This window comes from Dermacentor albipictus, chromosome 4 (assembly GCF_038994185.2).
Source record: "Dermacentor albipictus isolate Rhodes 1998 colony chromosome 4, USDA_Dalb.pri_finalv2, whole genome shotgun sequence".
Classification (NCBI taxonomy): domain Eukaryota; kingdom Metazoa; phylum Arthropoda; class Arachnida; order Ixodida; family Ixodidae; genus Dermacentor; species Dermacentor albipictus.
The window spans coordinates 120,726,889-120,747,396 of NC_091824.1; the positions used below are offsets into that span (position 1 = coordinate 120,726,889).

The 20,508-nt window shown below is 46.0% G+C and overlaps 1 protein-coding gene across 1 annotated transcript; it reads right to left on the reverse strand.

Annotated features, from left to right (window-relative positions):
• Nucleotides 1-1,050: 1,050 nt before the first annotated feature.
• On the reverse strand, nucleotides 1,051-20,462 carry LOC135916047 (aminopeptidase Ey-like). The gene is made up of 21 exons (XM_065449264.1): nucleotides 20,335-20,462; nucleotides 18,681-19,674; nucleotides 17,653-17,808; nucleotides 17,054-17,156; nucleotides 16,618-16,741; nucleotides 15,998-16,155; nucleotides 15,473-15,586; nucleotides 14,390-14,524; nucleotides 14,220-14,285; nucleotides 14,054-14,119; nucleotides 11,902-12,065; nucleotides 10,746-10,840; nucleotides 10,508-10,638; nucleotides 9,569-9,624; nucleotides 8,363-8,510; nucleotides 8,033-8,112; nucleotides 7,028-7,144; nucleotides 6,149-6,322; nucleotides 2,156-2,299; nucleotides 1,361-1,433; nucleotides 1,051-1,264 (listed from the first exon to the last, which is right to left on the reverse strand). Exons 2-21 carry the CDS (start codon nucleotides 19,661-19,663, stop codon nucleotides 1,094-1,096), a joined length of 3,258 nt encoding a protein of 1,085 aa, XP_065305336.1. The 5' UTR covers nucleotides 19,664-19,674; nucleotides 20,335-20,462; the 3' UTR covers nucleotides 1,051-1,093.
• Nucleotides 20,463-20,508: the final 46 nt, after the last annotated feature.

The window sequence follows — 20,508 nt, forward strand, 5'->3', positions numbered from 1 at the left end:
TACAGCTTACGCTATTGAAGTGTGACTGTGTGCGTCATCTTGTCGGCTACCTGTTCATTTGGACCGAGTAGCAGTGGCTTGTAGTAGCCTGGTTGGAGTAATTTCTTAATAGCGGTAATCCTATAACCTTGCAAAAAAAAGAAGCGTTCTTTCTGACATAATTTAGAACATAATGGGGCATAAAGTGAACATATTAAAAGGTTTGACGTAGCTTTGCTTGCAACCGAAATAAGCGGGCAAAAAAGAAAAAAAATTCACCTACGATTACGATGCTGCCTGATGCGAAATCTCAGCGCAGTTCTATACGTTTTCATTTCGCGATATAAGGACTGTCGCGGACATTCTGTCTTGTGCGGCACGTTACAAACGGAGTGAAGTGTGGCGCGACTGCCTCGTAATCGGGATATCGCGAGAGGCAGCGCGTGGGTGACGCGGGGAGGCGATTCAAAGCAGCCGCCGCAGACAGACATCCGCTCACGTAGCGCTTTGTTTCTGTATATGCCATCGGTGAGCACACGACGGCGCGCTACTTTGGCGCCATCTCGTAGCGGTCGTCAGCGCAGAGCCCGTCTTGCACGGCACTACGTTTTCTTCTCTCTTTATCGCCATACCCTTCTCCTCCGCTTTACTCCTCGCGCTCTCTTCACTATCGCAGTCTTTCATATCCAGCTGCGCTGCGCTCAGCGTCCGCTCTTTCATCCTTCGCTGTGCTCATTCGCTTACCCGCCGTGGTAGCTCAGTGGCTATGGTGTTGGGCTGCTGAGCACGAGGTTGCGGGATCGAATCCCGGCCACGGCGGCCGCATTTCGATGGGGACGAAATGCGAAAACACCCGTGTGCTTAGATTTAGGTGCACGTTAAAGAACCCCAGGTGGTCGAAATTTCTGGAGTCCTCCACTACGGCGTGCCTCATACTCAGAAAGTGGTTTTGGCACGCAAAACCCCATAATTCAATTTTTTTGTGTGCTCGTTCGCTTGGTTCGACTTACGCCGACGCTCAACGCATGAACGGGCGCCGAAGATCTGCGCTCTAAATAACCAACTCCTTCGCCACATGCACCACCTTTACTCCCACACGACCTGCAGCTGGCGCTTAAGCTTTCATATTTTTGCTCTCTTCCTCGTCTTCAGCCAGAAATTTGCTGATCTGTTTGTACTGCGACGCCATCCAAGCCGTGTTCGCGGCTGCGTTTTTGTCCAGCTGCTGGAAGGCCCAGGTCACTTCAGCGGAAGTCCCGTTGAAGTTGTAGAACAAGTTGCGAACCTTTACAGAAAACGAGAAAGAAAAAAGGCGCAATTGTTGAGCAGCTATATGTGCGTTTAATCTTTCAGGTAGAGAAATAAATGCTATGGAACTCACTTGGTCGAGCTCCTGATCGTTCAGCATTTTCGCTGCGATGCGAATTAGGATCTCTAAGAACCTTGCACGCCACCTGCGTGGTATATGGTGGTAAATCTAGCTTGTCACGGGCTGTGACAGGGTGACAAGTAACAAAGTCATAGCAATGGATCGTGTAAAATAAACGAAACACTAGATTCAGCCTAGTATTTGTAACTTACGAACGCATACAAACATTTATAATGCACTTCGTATCCTAGAGTGAGGCAACTTATGCGGCGTCTTAGGCCTCTTTGTAAATGAAATCAAATTTAGCGTAGGACAGGCAGTTAGCTTGGTGCACTTGTCATTCGTACTGTACCCATTACAGGAGATGAATAGGCATACTTTGTGTTTGTACCGCAAGAGGTCAGCAAGCAAGCGTAATTTTAAGCTTATATCGAAGCGCTGTTGATCGAGACTTCCGACGTGGGACTGCAGGCTGCTACAGATAAATATGGCACCCTTTGTATGAACAGCCTAGCAGGATTTCAATAAATAGCCCAATTCGTTTAAATATAAGGCCCAATGCATTCCTGAAACACTGGTGATATCGCAACGGTGAGCCAGTGCCATACCTGTTGTGAGAAATTCCTTTCGGTAATTACGCATGAGGCACAGCAGAAGGCAAAGAGTGAAAAGGGAACAGTAACTTGCACGTCTCGGATGTTTTGACGCATTCCATGTCAAAACAAGCCTGCGTGCATATTTAGGAAGACTGGCGCTGACATCACCAAAGCTATAAAAGCTTCTTTGCGTAAGCTAGAGAGCTCTTACATGAAGAACATTGACGGCCAGTTCTTGCGGATGAAGTCCAACGTGAGGTTCCTTCCTTCGACGCTCCGTTCCGCCACGAAGGTGAATATGCGGACGCAGTCAATCACGTTCAACAGCTTCTCGTTCAGAGTCTTCCTCAGGAGTCTGAGTGCAAAAGAAGCAAGGCTTATGGGCGACCGATTTCGCCAAACCTCAATGGCGAGTTGCAGGCATGGAAAATTTTGTGAGCATAGCGTGGTGAAACCGTTTTCCAGCAAAGTAACCTGTTGCTCCTGCGAAAGGAAACCTATCGTATAGTTACACTGTTCTCAAACCAGCACGTGCTATAGTATCAGTGTTTCGTATTTCACGCCGCTGAGATTTGTCTCCTATGGTTGCTTATAACGTTTTCAACAGGATCGAGAAGTGACGTGAACGTCGGATCTGAAATGTCCGAGTCTGGCATTCAGATTTGTGCTCTTTATTTTTGGTAGCGCCATCTTCGCAGATGTATTCTAACTACGAACCCAAATCTGAGACCAACCAAAAACCGAATAACTTGAAAGCGTGCTCTCCTCTCGTTCTACGACCAAACGGCAAAGAGTACCAGCGAGAGAAAAAAAAATGCGCCACAAGCGCAATTGAAAAGCGCGTTTTTTGGCTCTCGATATACAAGACCCAGTCGCTTTGCAAGGTTCTCTTAGCGCGGGAGTTCTACTCCAGTTTCTTGGACATCCCGGGAAATCGCCCGTTCCTTGAAAACGATCGATCGAGCGAAATATCGATCCGGTGCACTACCCCCTATTCAAGGCTCTCGTAATGATGCAGGCCTGCTGCATCGCGGCACGCTCTTAACAACTGCGACGCTCGTTAGAATAAGAAACGCCACTTTGAACGAGAACTGAAACTCGTCGACGTTCACGCTGGGCCCGACCCCCGCTCTGTAGATGAAGCGCTCCGACGGTCTTGTTTATTAGCACGAGTTTCAGCACGACATTGATGAGGAAGAAGTTGCCTGTGGCAATTGAATCGTTTAAAACATTTGGTCGAATGCAATAAATGAGCTGACAAAAACTAAAAACGATTGCAAGCCCTTGGTATCTCCAGCAATATATGGTTTCTTGGGGCCGAATCCACAAAGCGCTTCGTTCGTAGGTACTCTCTGGCACTGACGGACCACCATCGCTAAAGCTATGTCCAACGTAAGGATTGGCTGAAATTTTCCCTTAAGAACAACTATAGCGAAAGGGCTTTTAAAAATATAAATTCTGAGCTTTTACGTGCCAAAACCGAGTTATGATTATGAAGCGCGCCGTAGTGGGGGTTCCGGATTAAGTTTGACCCCCTGGGGCCTTTAACGTGCACCCTCGTGCACGGTACACGCAAGTTTTTGCGTTTCACCGCCATCGAAATGCGGTCATTGTGGCCGGGATCTGATCCCGTATCCTCAAGCTTAGCGTAAATGCATTTTTTTTTTGTGTGTGTGAACACGGGCCCCCAGGTCTTTCATAACGTTTCTGGCACATATGTTTGCAATAACACAACACACGAATTGTCTAGAACGTGCCATAGAGCAGGCGTCAGAAACAGCGGAATTAAAGTCAGTTACACTCGGTTACACCCGGTTACACTAGGTTACACTCGGAGAACTAATATGAAACGCATGAAAACCTCAATAGTTTGATTTTTTTTTTCTGTGCGCAGAACAGGCTGTACTTTTTAAAGGTACTACTATGATTTTTAATCACTGTTTTATTGCTTGTTTTCCTATTTATTTTATATGTTTATTGTTATGCTTGTAGCAAAAGAAAAAGGAAACAACACTCGTATTTCGTAGACTTTTCAGTGCATGCCGCATTGTGCACAGTGTGTTTGAGATACATGTGGATGTTAAGGCCGATTCAGACAAACTATTCTTCTTAGGCGCGTACCCTCGATACCATCGTATATGTACACCCGGCCACAGCAGGTTACGGACCACGGGATCTCGCAAGACGTTAAATTTCCGAGCAGCCCGTAGTGGTCGCCCGTAAAACTGTATACGACAAGGTTGTTAGTATATTTTAATCGAGGCCCGAAACGCAAATACCAGGCTGCGTTGTGAGGTTGCTAAGATATTCAGCTTTTTCTCAGATTTCATGGTCCGTAATATTTTGTGGCTGGGTGTACATGCCGTGCTAAGCGATCCGAACGCGGTGGTCGGCCCGCATGGCGACCGGCGCTTTTTCGCGCAGCCGGTGGGCGCTGGGAGGCCAAATTCTGTCACAATGTGTCACAAAGGTCCTCGCTTTCATCGTACCCCACAATGCTCGGCGGTGATGGGGGCGAAATGCGAAAACACCCGTGTGCTTAGATTTAGGTGCACGTTAAAGAACCCCAGGTGGTCAAAATTTCCGGAGTCCTCCACTACGGCGTGCCTCATAATCAGAAAGTGGTTTTGGCACGTAAAACCCCAAATATTATTATTATTATTACAATGCTCGGCGTCCCCAGCACCCAGCAGTGGCGTAATACGTACCGGCCACCATAAGAGCCGATTATTGAGTTTGAGTCGCCAAGACGCACCGTCTGCAATAAAGAATTATCAATTTCCCAGCCTAATAAAAATGGGATGTGGCTTTCACAGCAGGCACTCTCAAGCCATGACCAGTATATCTTAGAACGACAGAAAGCTGAGCTAGTTGGTAAGGATTCATTATGCAAAATAGAAGTGAGGCGTGCAGACAGGACACAAGAGTAGAGAAGTAGAGTCTTGTGTCCTGTCTGCACGCCTCACTTCTGTTTTGCATAATGAATACTTACCAACTGGCTCAGCTTTCTGTCGTTCTAAGCTTCATTTCTAGTACTCTGACGGCGTTCGTGTTGTCCACTTCTCTACTCTTGTGTCCTGTCTGCACGCCTCACTTCAATTGTACAGTATATCTTGCCGATATCCATGAAAAAATACACTCAGGTACGCTCAGTTAGCGGTACTAAACTATGGCGCGGCAACTTGGAGCATGAGTGAGACGAAGCCAATGACCACGCAACGAGCGATCGAACATATGAAGACGGCGGTGTGGATTATAGGGAAAATGGATGCAAGCCGATAGTCCAGCTGAGATTAAAAGAAAGAAGTAGAGTTTGTTGGGTAACATAATGCGTAGACGAGGCAACCGGTGGTCTTTTGTAGTAACGGAACGGGTACCAAGAGAAGGGGCGCGCTGTCTAAGGACGGGAGAGGATAAAACGGTGTGACTAGATCAGAAAGTTTGCAGGTCCATTACGTATTCGGCTGACACGGGACAAGGGCAAGTGAAGATCGATCAGAGAGGCCTTCGTCCTGCAGTGGACATCGAAAATTCTGGGGACAATGCGGCCACAACTTTCAGCCGCCTGCTACCTCTGTAATCAGGTATGTGTCTTTTGCCTCTGTATATCTACCACTGCCCTCCCCTCTGTAGTGTAGAACCGTACCTTAAGGGCGTAATAGATAGATAGATAGATAGATAGATAGATAGATAGATAGATAGATAGATAGATAGATAGATAGATAGATAGATAGATAGATAGATAGATAGATAGATAGATAGATAGATAGATAGATAGATAGATAGATAGATAGATAGATAGATAGATAGATAGATAGATAGATAGATAGATAGATAGATAGACAGACAGACAGACAGACAGACAGACAGACAGACAGACAGACAGACAGACAGACAGACAGATAGACAGATAGACAGATAGATAGATAGATAGATAGATAGATAGATAGATAGATAGATAGATAGATAGATAGATAGATAGATAGATAGATAGATAGATAGATAGATAGATAGATAGATAGATAGATAGATAGATAGATAGATAGATAGATAGATAGATAGATAGATAGATAGATAGATAGATAGATAGATAGATAGATAGATAGATAGATAGATAGATAGATAGATAGATAGATAGATAGATAGATAGATCTGGGTTTGCGTGCATGGCGTCGCTTCGTCTCGAGGCAAAATGTGCACTGACGTTCGGGTGATCCTCTGATTGGTGGAGCAGCTCAGTGCCCAGATGAGCTCGGCGCGCTCCGGGCCCGGCTCGTGCGCGTGCTCCACGAAGCGGTCCCAGACGAACTTCCAGTCCGAGTAGTCGCCCCGCTGCACCGCAGTGCAGTACACGAAGCCACGCTGGTTGTGCGGTATCCTGCGTGCGTACGGCACGTAGCTTGGAGTACGCGGTTTTTTCTTGCCGGCAGGCTGAATGTCAGTTAGCGGCTTGAACGTGCCGGTACTAATAAATCATTCCTCACAAAACAAGTACACGATTCCGTTACCTCGCATAAAGTTCTGGTATAGATAAGTTACCGAAAGTTAAGAAAATTTTGCAAAGCGAGCTGCGTAAAAAAAAAAGAAATAAAGCGCAGGAAACTCGGTCTTTATCACTGCGCGATTTCTGATAAACTTACGCTCGAAAAGCGCCCGCCTTGTCAATGTGGAGCGACAGGTTAGATGCGTGCTCGGTACTAATCATCGCATTTGTCGCAATGACAAACATTAATGAGGTGTTCGAAATGCTCTACCTTGACAAAAAAAAAAACTTGAGCTCACTTGTGCATAAATCACTCTTGCCGTTAGGCCAAGCTCAAAATAGTTATGCAAGGTGTCAGAGGAACAGAATAAATTTGATCATAAGCAATTGCGATAAACGCATGCGACGCCAATACGAGAGTTTTGAACACCGCAACGAGAGCAGACGAACGTGGTGCCGTGCTTGTCTACTCTTGTGTTTGTGCTGTCTCTAGCACTGTCACATTCAAGTTCTGAAATAAACCAACCAGCTCTATTCAACATGCTACTGTAACCTGATCGAGTTCGCGAACTGGAAGTAAAACTGTCAACGTCACCCAACTTGTTCTGCTGCTGCCGACTGGCGCTCTTGAACGCCTTGAAGTAGTTGACTGCAGCCGACACGCAAGGGGCGTAGTCGTAACGACAAGCCAGCGCGTAGATGTCCCTGCGCAGTAGCCTGCGAAAACGATGAGACCACTTACTCTGGCAGCATTTGTGGGAATCAATTTCGAAAACTCGCACTACAGCACTATAAAGGAAATATTTTTCGCTTACGTGGAGATGAAACAGTAAACTTTATGCACAGTCGCCGATTTTGTGAAGGTAATCGCGGGAGAGCCTTAATAAATTTATTTCGGCGGTGGACACCTTCTCGTTCTCTTCTGCTCTTCCATTTCAGCCATCCCTCCCCTAAGAAGGGCATGATAGGTTTGCTTGGTGCTAGCGCGATCATATTCAAAAGGTCGGTGACGTGCGTCCGAAAATGCGGGTCTGTGTCTGGCTGTTTACCTTCTTTATGTGCGCAGTCATGCTGCCCATTTTGGCTGCAGGTGAGTTTTAACATTGTGTGACGTTTGTCTCGTTTAACTTGAGTGAAAGAAGAGGCAGAGCAGACTGAGAAGTTTGCATGGTTATAGTTTGTGTACTTCGAGGATACAAAATGACACAAAGTTTCACTCACCAATCAATTCAAAAAGAAATATGGTGTTTTACGTGCCGAAACCACGATATGATTGTGGGGCATGCCGTAGTGTGGGACTCCAGATTAATTATGACCACCTGGTGTTCTTTAACGTGCACCCAATGTACTGTATACACGGGTGATTATGCATTTCACCCCCATCAAAAGCAACTAAGAGAAAACAACTTCCATTCGGCTGCCTTAGACTTTATTACTGGGCTTTATTCCTGATCGTCGCTCTCAGGCACAGTGTCAAAAATACGAGTGCACATACGTTCACTTGCTTACAGGGGTCAGTTCCTTAAACAAGCTGCGAATTTTGTGACACAGAATGCTATTACGCTTGAGAAAAAAGGTAATCGCCCAAGAAGAAATAAAACTTGCGTTTTCTGAACATCGTCGGAAGGCTTCTCTTCCCAGTTTAACGCCGTGTAAGCGGAGGTGATGAGGCGCACGACGAAAGCCTGGATACAAATAGAAGAAAACGTGGTGGTGTTATTTTATAGGCGTAGCCAACGTGTGTAAGCTCTATGGACAAAATACGGAAAAAGTCGCTTAATAAACAAATTTGCTCTTTTGAAATCGTAAATCCAGAAAACGTGACCTGTTCTGTGTGGTAATGCCGGAACGTTTGACTGTAAACGCTGAGAAATACTGACATTGGAGGCCTTTCAGATATCAAATCCTCGCTGGTCGATCTATGAGTGGACTCACCTTCCAGGACGGGAATATGTTGGTGCCCAGCAGGAGTGTCTCGATGCCTCTCCAGGCATTCAAGACTGCTTTCCATGGCAGAAACTCTCTTTCCTTGGTCAGGTAGCGGCTGGCAGAGAAGGCTAGGCTCATCTGAAGGGCGCCCGACCTGGCACGTCACGCGAACGCAGCAATCAAGAAAGTGTGCTTCATTTATCTCTCTTTCTTTCTGAAACTTTGGCAAGCGTTCGCGGCATGGTAGTGCTGAATGAGAATCATGGGTTAGTTCAATGTACGCTGCTCACCTTGCCCGATGAATTCAGCGTGTGTCGTACACATGTGAAAACGTATACAGGCAGTCCATATACTGTCTACAGACTCCTCGAAGATCGCTTTGCTTCATTGTAAGCTTATCATTTTGACTATTGCAATCCACATAAATCAAGATGTCAATAGACGGCTTGTAGAGCTTCGAATTTTGGGAAAAAACAGATACATTGTCGCACGTGGATTTCTAGAGGCCTTTCTTGTAAAGTAAAAAGGAGACAAATGGTGCAAGTGAACGTCTGTATTTTTCTATTCGTCTGAGATGAGGTATGTCGGGAACGTTTTCAATATGATATCGTGATGAGGTTTGAGCATCGACCCATTGCGCTTGTGTTTGTACGTGCATATACGTTTAGCATAGCCTTCCGAAAAGAAGTTGTTAGTGGTATTTTTTATGCGGTCTAGTCTTAAGTGTCGTTTTGTAATTGCTTCCATGATAAAACCGTACAAACTAAACCAAAAGGTCCTACTTGGGTGGAGATCGTCCTGAAGAAATTTTTGTAGGGTACCCCAAGTTGAATTTGCCCAACCAGGAAGTGGATTAGTTGGGTCTAAAGGACAAAGGCAAGCGTTTCAGGTGCTCCCATTCGTGATGGAAAGGCGCACGCAGAGCCATAAAGTCGGCCACAAATCGACGGAGAAGGGAATATAAACACCGGGCTGGTTTGGGCCACTCACAAACACCACTTTTTTTTTCCCCCTCGCCTTCTCGGCGCCATCGATTATTACGTGGTGTACGATTACATCACGGTCTGGTTTAGTTTCTTTGGAACCACGCTATTACAAACCCACTCCAAATGCGAAGCCTTATCTTTTTCCATATCCCCCTGAAGTTGACTCTCGCGGATAAATATCGCAAGCGAGAAACTCTCAAACCCACCTCCTAAAATTATAACTTACCGGGCAAGGTCATAGATGTCGCCAAGTATCTGCGCCCTGTTTTGATGCGGTATGGCCTGCATAAGGGACCAAAATACAGACGAAGATATACGTACCTGACCAGCAGTCGCAAAATTTCTCATGCGAAAGCGTACTTTGCAGCTTGGAGATTATTTCGTATTCGTCTAAGCTGAGAAGATTGACTATCGGGCTACTTCCTTCATGACTAGATGAAAACGGCGCTATACAAGACGGACGAAACAAGAAGGTACACACAGGCATGACGGAAAAGTGGTAGAGATGGGGTAGCATTGGCATGCCATAACAACGGTACAAATGAAGAAAGAAAATAAAGGTAAAAGTCAAACGAATGACGAAAAGCTGAATGACCGAAACAACAGAGAAAAACCGTTAAAATCAGCCCGCACTTTCGAGTCCATTGTTTATAGAATGCGGTTAACGCCATACGGAGGTGGTAATACACCTTCCACCAGTGGTGCCCAGTGGGATCAGGGGCAAGCTTATAAAACGTCCGCCATTCTCGGACAGTCATCTTAAGTAAAATGTACAAGTTTGCAACTCCCACATCATGTAACACCATGTATCAGTCACTGCCTTACAATTTGAATAGGAACCTACTAGAAGCTCTCTGAAAATATATGCCTAAGTAATACGAAGGTTTCGGCTGATTAAGCTTTTTTTAAATTTCTATTTGATCTGCGCCTTTCTTTGCCGCTGAGCTTGTGAAAACTCAGCATACTACCATACAAGCAAACTGACCAACTGTGGCTTTCAGTAGTAGTGATGCAACAAAAAGAAGGCAACATAAATTATTTTTAAAAATGTCAAAAATTGAAACGACGATAAAGGAAAAAGAGCACGTTTTTGAGAACATCATGAGGTTCCCGGGAAGTACGAAATTGCGACCACAGAACACGAGGGCAGGAACAATTCACCTACAGTGTGGTCTTTCTTCAGTTGTTCGATGAGCATCATCCAGTTCCTTTTGTCGTAGTTCACGCGGTAGAAGCCCTTGGCTTTCAGGTTCAGCAAAAGCCAGGTACCGTTGTAGGGAATGTCCGTCAACTTGCCTGTGAAGAGCAGTAGCCAACGCAATTCCTCAACTGTGATGCATCCTACAAAGCCTTACTTTGCCATTTTCGTATCAACAGCATCGTAGAGCGAAAACGTCATTTACCTTCAAGATTCGACAACCAGACGACCGGAGGGTGGTCCCTGAATTGCGAAAATGGACCTCCGTTGGAAAAGGTGATGGGAATGTGCCAGATGTTGCTGAAGAAGAAGAAGAAGAAGGTATCATCAACATGTTTTGAAACACGAACAGAAAAATTTTGACAAGAACACGTCTTACGCGAGATTACATCAACGTGTCGTGCGGCATCTCTGTGTGTCATTTCGGGCCTAAAGGTTCTGCGGTCACTTAGCTACCCTTCGCATAATAAATTCCGCATGTGTCAAAAGCGCTCGCTAATGCGGGATCATAAATGCGCAGTTCACACTGTTCAGACTTGTTCAATTTTGAATTTGTTTGTAGCAGGTATGCGCGAATGGCAAGTGATATTTGTGCGGCCAGTTTGTTTGTCTTTAATATCACTTTATGTCAATGGCTTCATTGTGCGCCAATATGAACAGACTGTCTGCAACTTATGTATTTTAGTACGCATTTGTTTTTACGACAAGTTTAGAAACAGATGAAAAAAAGAAAGAAAGATGTGTGTGAATAAAAAGAACGACCGGCCACTATCAAGAGTTCATACTAATATAAAGAAAATGGAAAGCAACTACAGCTGAACACAACCGAGAAAATATTTAATTCAATTTCTTCTTTTTTTCGTTCCCATAGGGCATGTATTTTTTGCTTGTATCCAGTTGCAGACACTTCGTTAACGTTAAATAGGCGCCGGATCCTAAGTATATATAAGAACAAACTGGTTACACCAGAGGTAGTTCAGCGAAGAAAATTTTACCTTATTGTTGTACAAGATCTGGAAGTTCTCTGGTAATTTTACTTATACTTTGGCAATTTTCTGACTGAGCCTGGTGTAGTAGGGAGACCGAATCTCCCCACATCGCCGTAGGTCAAATTTAGATTTTTCGGCTGACCCTGTTGTAGTATGGAGGCCAAACCTCCCTACATCACCGTTGGTCAAGTTTTGAGCATTAAAACCTTTCCGAGGGCGCAAAGCGTGCACTGCGTCACTATCTAGCCACCGAAGTTTTTTACATAACATTCAAATCGGCCGGCGTGGTAAACCCGTGAGTACAACGCCGACGGCCCAGTTTAAATGTCTGTTATGCTCTCGCATTACAAAGGATCGGTGACGATCACTGACCTGTTTTCCAAACGAGGTTCGTTCAGATAGTAGCGGCACTGGGAGACCTTGGCAGTGCCCGAAGCGTAGAACCTTTTGACAGTGACCAAAGGGTAGCCATCTTGCTTCGTCCACGAGTGCATAACCGAGGTCAGATCCATGGGAGTGCCCGACATGTTTTCGGCCTGCCGAAATGTCACGCGAGCACGTACAAGCAATGAGGCCACGATGCTCTTGGAGCAATGACCACGTGGGTAGTATTGCACTGTTCATATGCTTTAAGCGTAAATCGGAGACAATAGGTAAGCTGTGCTAACATAACGCCCTGCCCCCCAAAACAAAAACAGAAAGGTCAAGAAAACATCGCTTAGTTTTCCCCGTGCTATAGATCGCCGTTCACATCGGTCTATGTACGAAAACATTGAAGTGGTAACATTAAAATTCGTTGCTTCCTAGGAAGGACTAAAAGAAAGATATAAATGAACTGACTCGGCTTTTCCTGTCGAAGGATTGCCAGATATGCATGCTCGTATAAAGAAGAAAGAAACGTAATTGTAGCAGAGGAAGGTCGGCATGTGAACACGTTTGCCAGTAGCAAAAATGTTCAACACTGAAACATGGTATTTAGACACAAGTTTACTCCAGTGGTCTAAACATATTTCTTTTCGATCAAAGAACTCAAAGCTTTTGAGAGAGCAATAAATTCAATGTTTCTATTTCCTTTGTGTTTGCAATTAAGAGGAAGCTTTAGCTCGGGTGCTCCTATCTAAATACATGTAAAAAGAGAATTCGTTTTTCTCGGCAACCACTGCACCAAATTTGACGGGGTTTGCTGCATTTAAAAGAAAAACTTAAAATCTAGTGACTGCTGGTTTCAAATTTTTGAGTTAGGTCGTCAATTTTTTATTAAAAATTGACGAAAATTGCTAATTTTCAGAAAACGAAACTATGAAGTTTACAACTCTGTAACTCAATAAGAAAAAACGATATCGCAATTCTGTGAATTGTATATGATAGCACATCTAAAGCGGACAAAATTGATATGTTTCACATGAACCTCAAAAAATGTATTATTATGTAATTACAACTTTTGCAGAGCCCTCGTAAACAATGTAACAAGTTCACGTAAGATGTAAAATGAAATATAATATTTGTCCGCTTTGAATGATCTAATGGATGCCGTTTACAGAACCACGATATCTGTTCTTGATGCAGAGCTATTAGTTGGTAAACTTCATGCTTCTATTTTTTTCAAACTTCTGAATTTTTGAAAATCTTTCTAACAAAATTCAAGCCCTAAATCAAAATTCTGCTTCCAACAGTCACTAGAATTTATCTTACTCTCTCAAATGCAACAAATTTCATCAAAATCGGTCCAGGGGTTATCTCATAAAAACGTTTTTGCGTTTTTACATGTATTTGAATAGGCCGCGTCGGAGTTTGGCCCGAGCTAAAGCTTCCTCTTAAGCCAGTTCGACATAAGCGATGAGCTTTATGAGTACCTGCGCTTCCTCGACGGCACCGTCCCCTACCCCCTAATTTTACTCACGTCGTCATAACGGGCATTTTGGTGGCAAGCGACGAGGTGTTTCAGCCCGGGGCGAAAGTTGCGAGCATCAATAGAAGTGGCTGATAACAACCACGTGATGCTAATGCAGCTGAAATTAACGACTGGTATGTTTCTGGTAATCCCCTATACCACAGGGGATGAAGTACACGGCTTCAAATTCTCTATACTCGAGGGAAGTAAGCGTTATACAACATATATTGAGCAATTAAACGGAAATAAATTAAGTTTATTTGAAATAACCGACGGAAAGTTAGATGCTGTTCTCTTACGCCAAAATATATAATAACGCTGCTTCTGTCTGTATTTAAATGTGTAGCTGCGCTTCAAAAACTGACGCTAAGTTTACGCTGTCTTTTGTTTCCAGTTATACTAAGCCGTTCATGCTCATTTTCGATATAGGATGGCTAAGGTGTCCGTTCATTGACCCGTTTATGCACGTCCGAAAACTTCGCATATTCGAGAGATTAGCGGGCAGAAGTCATCCGCGCAGTAAAACCACATTAATCGCAAGTCCCGCCTTACATATAAAGCATTGTCCTGGAGCGGCTAAAAAACGGCGTTGTAAGTGAAGCACACTGAAACATTTAGCACTGCTGGCAGCACCTTCTCGAAAGCCCTCCATATGTCGTCCTCGTGTATGCGTTCGTGTCTGTACGACTGGAGAAACTCCTGCAGCAACAGAAAAGTTGTAGGGATGTATCAGCGAAACGCAATGGCGACTGGTACATGGCGGCGAGTTGCAACGTAAACTTCTGCAAAGAGTACTCACGCTCAAACCTTTCCGGAAGCTGTTGTTGCTCAAAGACGACTCCACCATCCTTACCAGAGCGAGGCCCTAGAAGTATAATGGCATTGCTCGCGCAACATTTTATCGTGACGCGGCGCGACAAAAAGATAACATTGAATGCTCGGTAAATCGCTTAGGGAAATACATCGTGCCTTTTTTAGGTCGATGTTGACGAGAGGGTTTTCGGCGTGCATCTCAATGGAGTCCTCGTCTGACAACGCGTAGTGGCTGCCCAGGCTGTCCAAATACAGTGCGTCGTGAACATCGTAGACGAGCTCCAAGTCAGCCTGCATGCGAGAAAGAAGCGACAAAAACAAAGTGCGGTACTGTTGTGGACTCTCCTTTGGGTGCTCTTGTCACGTTATTGGCCGTCCCAAATACATCCCTTAACCCATCTGAGCGGTCTCTTTTCTCAATGTTCAAATCACTTCATGCGTTGTGCCCCAGAAGGGAAAGTAAAATATATGATCTCGTAGGGGAGAAACCGACACCATTAAGTGCGCAACTAAATTTCGTTTTTCCTTCCTGCGTGCGTACTTCGCGTGCCGAATACCTTTTTCTGATATCCAAATTTGAAACCTTACTTTTCACGAGTACATGTATAATTGCGTACAGCTAAACGTAAAAAAAACATGGCTGCAAAGCAAGAAAAGGTAGTACTAAATCTTGACTTGAGTTACGGGGTTCTATGTTGACCATGAACCAGTAACGCAATGCTAGCTCGACGTTCTTTACTTATCACCGAGATCGTCTTCCGACATGTCCTTAAATCGTACACCGCGCGCTTCAATTGCTTTGCGGTGTCACAAAAGTTGCACTGCTTGTCCAGTCGTGCTGGCTTCCTGCCCTCGACGATGGCTTCTTTATTTTCTTCTCCGCGTCTCTTTTCAAACATGAACACTAAACTAAGCTGTATTGTTGGTAATCACTCTAAAAGAGGTGTTTCTGTATGGATAAAAAATGACGGTCGTGGCTCTGATCTATCATTATTACTCAGCTACTTCCCAGAAATCGGTTGCGTAGCGCGCTACTAAACCGCTTGTTCTGTAAATCTTGCTTTCCTGCGTTACATAACTGTTTAAGGTGCTGTCCTTGGCAGGATTCAGAGGTCTGCTAGATATACACGATTACAGTACATGTATGCGTTGACTCGTGCGTCTAATATGCATGCAAACCAAGCAACGTGCCTTTCAATCAGCAAGGATAAGTTAAACATGGCGGGACTGATGACTTACGGAATCCCAATAGGGGTCGATTTTCTTCAGCGCCGAGTACTTGTTGAACCCGGCCAGTGCTCGGCTCAGCCAGATGTTGTTCCATCCAGACAGCGTCACGTGGTTTCCAAACCACTTGAGTTGAAAAAAAATACAACGAAAACAATTACAAACATTACTATATCAGGAATCATAACTTTCAAGACCCTGGAATGTACAGCCGTTTCCCTGTTCCTGTGTCGAGTAGAACAGAAAGATAGAGTTGGAGCCGGTCATCAAACTTTGCTCAAGTGTATTTCTTGGGGATTGCTTAGGTAACCAGCTTGTCGGCCACATTTACTGCTTTGTAAAGTTTAGTGTAGCAGCGATTATTTTTTTTTCATAAGTAACAACTGATAGGCACAAGCATAATTGCAGTTAATTCATTTTCATTCGATTTCAACGCTGTCAATCAGCATCGCACTCCCGTATTTAAAGGATAGTCAAACTCACTCTGACAAGTGTTCTCTAATCCAAATTCAAACCAATACGAACGCAAAACCTCACCTGCGCCGATATGGCCTGAGCCAAAGCCGACAACCTCTGCACAGCATCCTTGGCCATTGTCTTTCGTGGATTCTGAAGGATGAATGTCGGCTCTTTCATGAAGATCAATCCAAAGTAGCCGGACGTGACAATGGTGCAGTTGGCAAGGATCACGATATCTGAAATGCCAAAAGGCAATTCCTCATCACAGCAATATTCCGGAGAAGGGTGCACTAATCACATGCAATGAGCACATAACTCTCAAATGCTGAGCCCAAGAATACATTAACAAGAAATAGTATCAAACAAAATGCGTTATAATTACTTCAATGAGACATTGCATGTTTTTGTAGCCTACGTACCTTTGTACGGTACTGATTTATTCCATATTGTGTAATTCATTTTACCTGTTGTTTTTCAACTATCAGCAGTTTTTCTTTCTATGCCTTCGTTTTCTTCTTCTGTGCATTCCCGTTTTGAATACTGTGTTGTTAATTGGTCCGCTGCATTTTCTTGCCCCTCTCCTCTGCAATGTATTGCTATGTACATTGAGGGTTTAAAAATAAATAAAAAAGTTAAATGAACACGAGTACATTTGTTATAGTCATGTGCAAATGCGTTCATAATGCATTTGTGCTCACCCAGTTTCGGCATCGGGTACTTCGTTTCGTAATAATCTTCGTAATGCTCGAGTAGCTTGGGCACGATGTCCAGAGCCAGTTTTTGTGCCAGGGCTGTAGCCGATGCGCGCGTCCAAACACGCATCTGAAGTGAATTGAAGGACACGTTAGCAAACTGCAGCATGAGCAATATGTTCATGCTAGAGATGCGCCGAATAGGATGCGCAGAAGCGAATCCTGCTTCAGCTAGGACTGACGTGAGGGAAACAAATGGCGGAGTCTCATTTCAGGCAAATGCAACGCGTACGCAGGAAGAAGCGGCGCAGTTTCGTGCTTTTGTCGGGTCTACCTGAAACTCGAAACGTCTGCGAAGGGAACTGCTGCGGCACCTCCGAGTGGTGTTTCCAGGTTGATCGCTTAACCAACAACGTGGTTCTATGGTGGGATCCATGCTTACTGTGCCCTTGCCGAAGGACGGAAAGTCATTCAGAGTCAGCGCGATGAGCAGGGTTGGTATCCTGGGCGTCCTGGCAAAGGTGTCGGCCACGAGGTCTGGCGTCCTGACACACAGAAAGGTCAAATGTACAGAATTTAGCAATATTTTACTTATACAAACACGACTAAGTACTATAATGCGTAAACTTTTATCACACAACGATGGCTGCCCGCGCTTAACAGCCTGCCCCTAAGAGAGTTTTGAGTTAGGGGATGCAAGCCGCACCAATATAAAATAGCTGAATTTATTTGGCATAGCACACGACCCAATGATAGCTGTCACTTTAAAAGAAGAAAGCGCAATTTTCGCGTGTTGTCCATTGGAATGAGCGCATTATTTCTGCAAGTATATTACCCCGTTATCTCTCTCTCTCTGTCTGTCTACGCACGCGCATGAAGACATTGAATATGTTAAGCTTAATATTCTCGCACGGCAACACAATTTCTAGTACTTGTTGGGTAGCGTATTCTCTGGTACTTTCTGGTGCTGGCCGGCGCAAAATCTATTCACATTTGGTGAAGGTGCGCTTTGTTCCTAGAAGCGTACGGGGCGTACGTCACCTCCTTTCCGTCCTGTAGACTGGCATGTTGGACAAGGCGTTGACCCCCTTCTTGTGCACTATGGTGATGTCGAAGCTGGCCGTCACCGAAGGGTCGTCGAAACAGGGGAACACCCTCCGGGCGTACTTAGGGCGCATTTTAGTGAGCAGTGCCCACCTGCGCGTGTGAAGCACGATGTCAGTGCTATATACAAATCCTGTTGGTGGGCTTTCTTGTGACGTCTGCGAAATGTCGGCTTCCTAATGTTTCTAGATCCGAAAAGTCGGTAATCAAAACACCCTCGAACGCCCGGCACGGGCACGTTTCCTTGCTTCTATTAGTTAACTTTAGTAGAGCTAACGTTTGCAAAAATGAATACACAACTGTAAGCGTGAAATTTTACTACAGCAGCGTACATTCTTTGTAAGAGTAATGAAGACAGCGGGAGCAAGAGTGCTGCAAAGTTCCCTGGACGTTTTCTTGGCATTTCGAACGATGTGTGTAGACCGTCGGTAGACGTCCCAAGTAAGCTGGGGTTATGCGCGCAATGGCTTCGTTCATTTCCTGTATATTTTAGAACTGTCGTGCGGTAATTGTTTCCCACAATCATAGAAATACTTCTCGTTGTGCACAAATACCTACACTCAACGCCACCGCCTTATTTTCTGCAAATTTGAGGCCCGGAGTATTAACAGAATGTCCATGAGTTCTCTTAATCGATATGCAAAGCCAAATATACCTTTCGTTTCGAACTCTATAAAATTTTCAAATCAGGGACTGACTTCCAGAACGCTCTGATTGTAGTTGCTAGATGTTTGCGTAGTTCAGCTTTGACTTCAAGAAAGAAAGGCGGCCTCTTCCGGCTAGATAATTCTCGCATTAGCCGTAGAGAGTTATAAGGGTTTGCCGATGCCAAAATAGTGGGCCGCGAAAAAAAAAACACTAAAGTCTTAAAAAAAGAAATATCTACCAACAGGGTTTAGAAATGCAGCTGCGCGTTTCGCCACATTTCTCTTTATTTCACCGCTAATTATTGTACGGACACCTACTTGTGTCGCTTTCCGGGCGCATCGAAGTAGCCGACCCGGTAGAGTCCCTTGGGCTCCGTGCCCACCGTGCCGGAAAAGCGTAGCGTCAAGTTGTAGCGCTCGTTCCTGTGGAGCTGCTCTTTCAACCGGATGATGTAGAGGTCCTCGAGCACGTTGCGAGACGTGTTGTCGATGCGCAGCGGCTTCTGGACGCTCCTGAAGGTGGCCACGATGTTGAGCACGTCCACCGCCAGTACGGCCGCGGCGTGCAGCGCGATCCTGTCCGCGCGCTTGCGGCACACGAAGGTGACGGTCACGGTTCCGTTGAACGAGAAGTTGGTCGCTTCGTCCAGGCTGGGCTCGATCTCCAGGACGTAGTGGAGCGGAGTGGAACCTTCCAGCGCGAAGCGGCGCGCGCCGCGCGCGGTCGGCGTACTCGGAAGGCGAGTGGCTGCGGCATTCGTCGAGTCCGTCGAGCTCTTCTCGGCGGCGGCCTGCGGCGCTGACAAGGACTCGTGCTTCTGGACGCCGGCGTTGACGGGCTCGGACGGAAGCAGGGGAGCTTCCGCGACGTCCTTTGGGCGGCGCAGGGTCTCGATCGACGACTCCTCCTCCGAGGTTTCTCCGGAACGCAGCCTCGGTAGAACGTTCCCGATGGTCGCGTTCGTCGTCGTCGTCGTCGCCGTCGCCGCCGCGACGCGGGTGTTCGCGCCGAAGTACCACCACGTGAGCGCACCAGGGGCGCGGCCGCCGCTGCGTCGCGGTCCGGCAGTGGCGGGCAACGAGCGGTGCGGAGAGCCGGAGACGGACGCGGCGCCGAAGCCCATCATGACGACCACGCTGATCACGAAACACGAGCCCATGCAGGCGAGCTGCCAGGCTTGGTGTTTGACTACCGCTGCTTGCGCGCTGTCTCTATCAATAGAACGAAAGCGCTTGCTGCTCGAGTCGTGCCCGGTCTCGTCGCGCGGCCCTGCAGCGGCTCGGCGCGCGGACGACGCCATGTTGCGGGCACCTGCGCTTGTCGACATAAAAGAACTCGTTAGCACTTGCGATGGCTTTAGGCTATCGTAATTCTGCTTTCATAGAGCACGTAAAGATATCGTACAGGGATGAATGAGCCGCAGCTGCAATATGACTTTTTTTTTACAGCGAAGCTGTTAAGGACTAGTTCCCCCAGGATCGTGTCAGTGTGCAGACACAAAACTCCCCATACGTGGGCCAATCCCGAAGATAGTACAATACCGGGCCGACCCGCGGCGGAGGTGAAGCAGGCGTTAAGCACTCTCCATACGTGGGCCGATTCCGAAGATAGTGCAATGCCGGGCCGACCGCGGCGGAGGTGCAGTTCGCTATAAAGGGGCCCGCATGCACAGCTTCGCTGGTCATCCTTCTTCACAGAGTGGAAAGGCACTGAGTTTTTTTTTTTCATTTGCAACTGACGAGTCCTCGCGCTTCGTGGGTGCCCTATATGATTCAACAACCTTTTAACAGGCCGTTGCACAAAAGGCATCGTAACGAGGCACTATACAAGGCAAGGGCTCAATCCTTTCAAGACGCGGAAAAACGTGCTCAGACTTCTGCTTGGTTATTACACGTGTTCAGCGACACGACGCGCCCGATTTCTATCCCCTTCCGTAAACTGAAACCTATATATCTAAAGAAATACACTAACCTCGCGTCGGTGGTGCGCCTTCGCACTTAGGGTTGTTCTTCTTCTTCTTCTGTGTCGGGCTAAGCGCGTCACCCACGAGCTCGGTGGCCGGGAAATGGTACTGCCCCACTTGTACAAGAATAAGCTGATGTTGGGCAGTATTTGCACAGCACGTGCACTACACGCAGAAGCAAC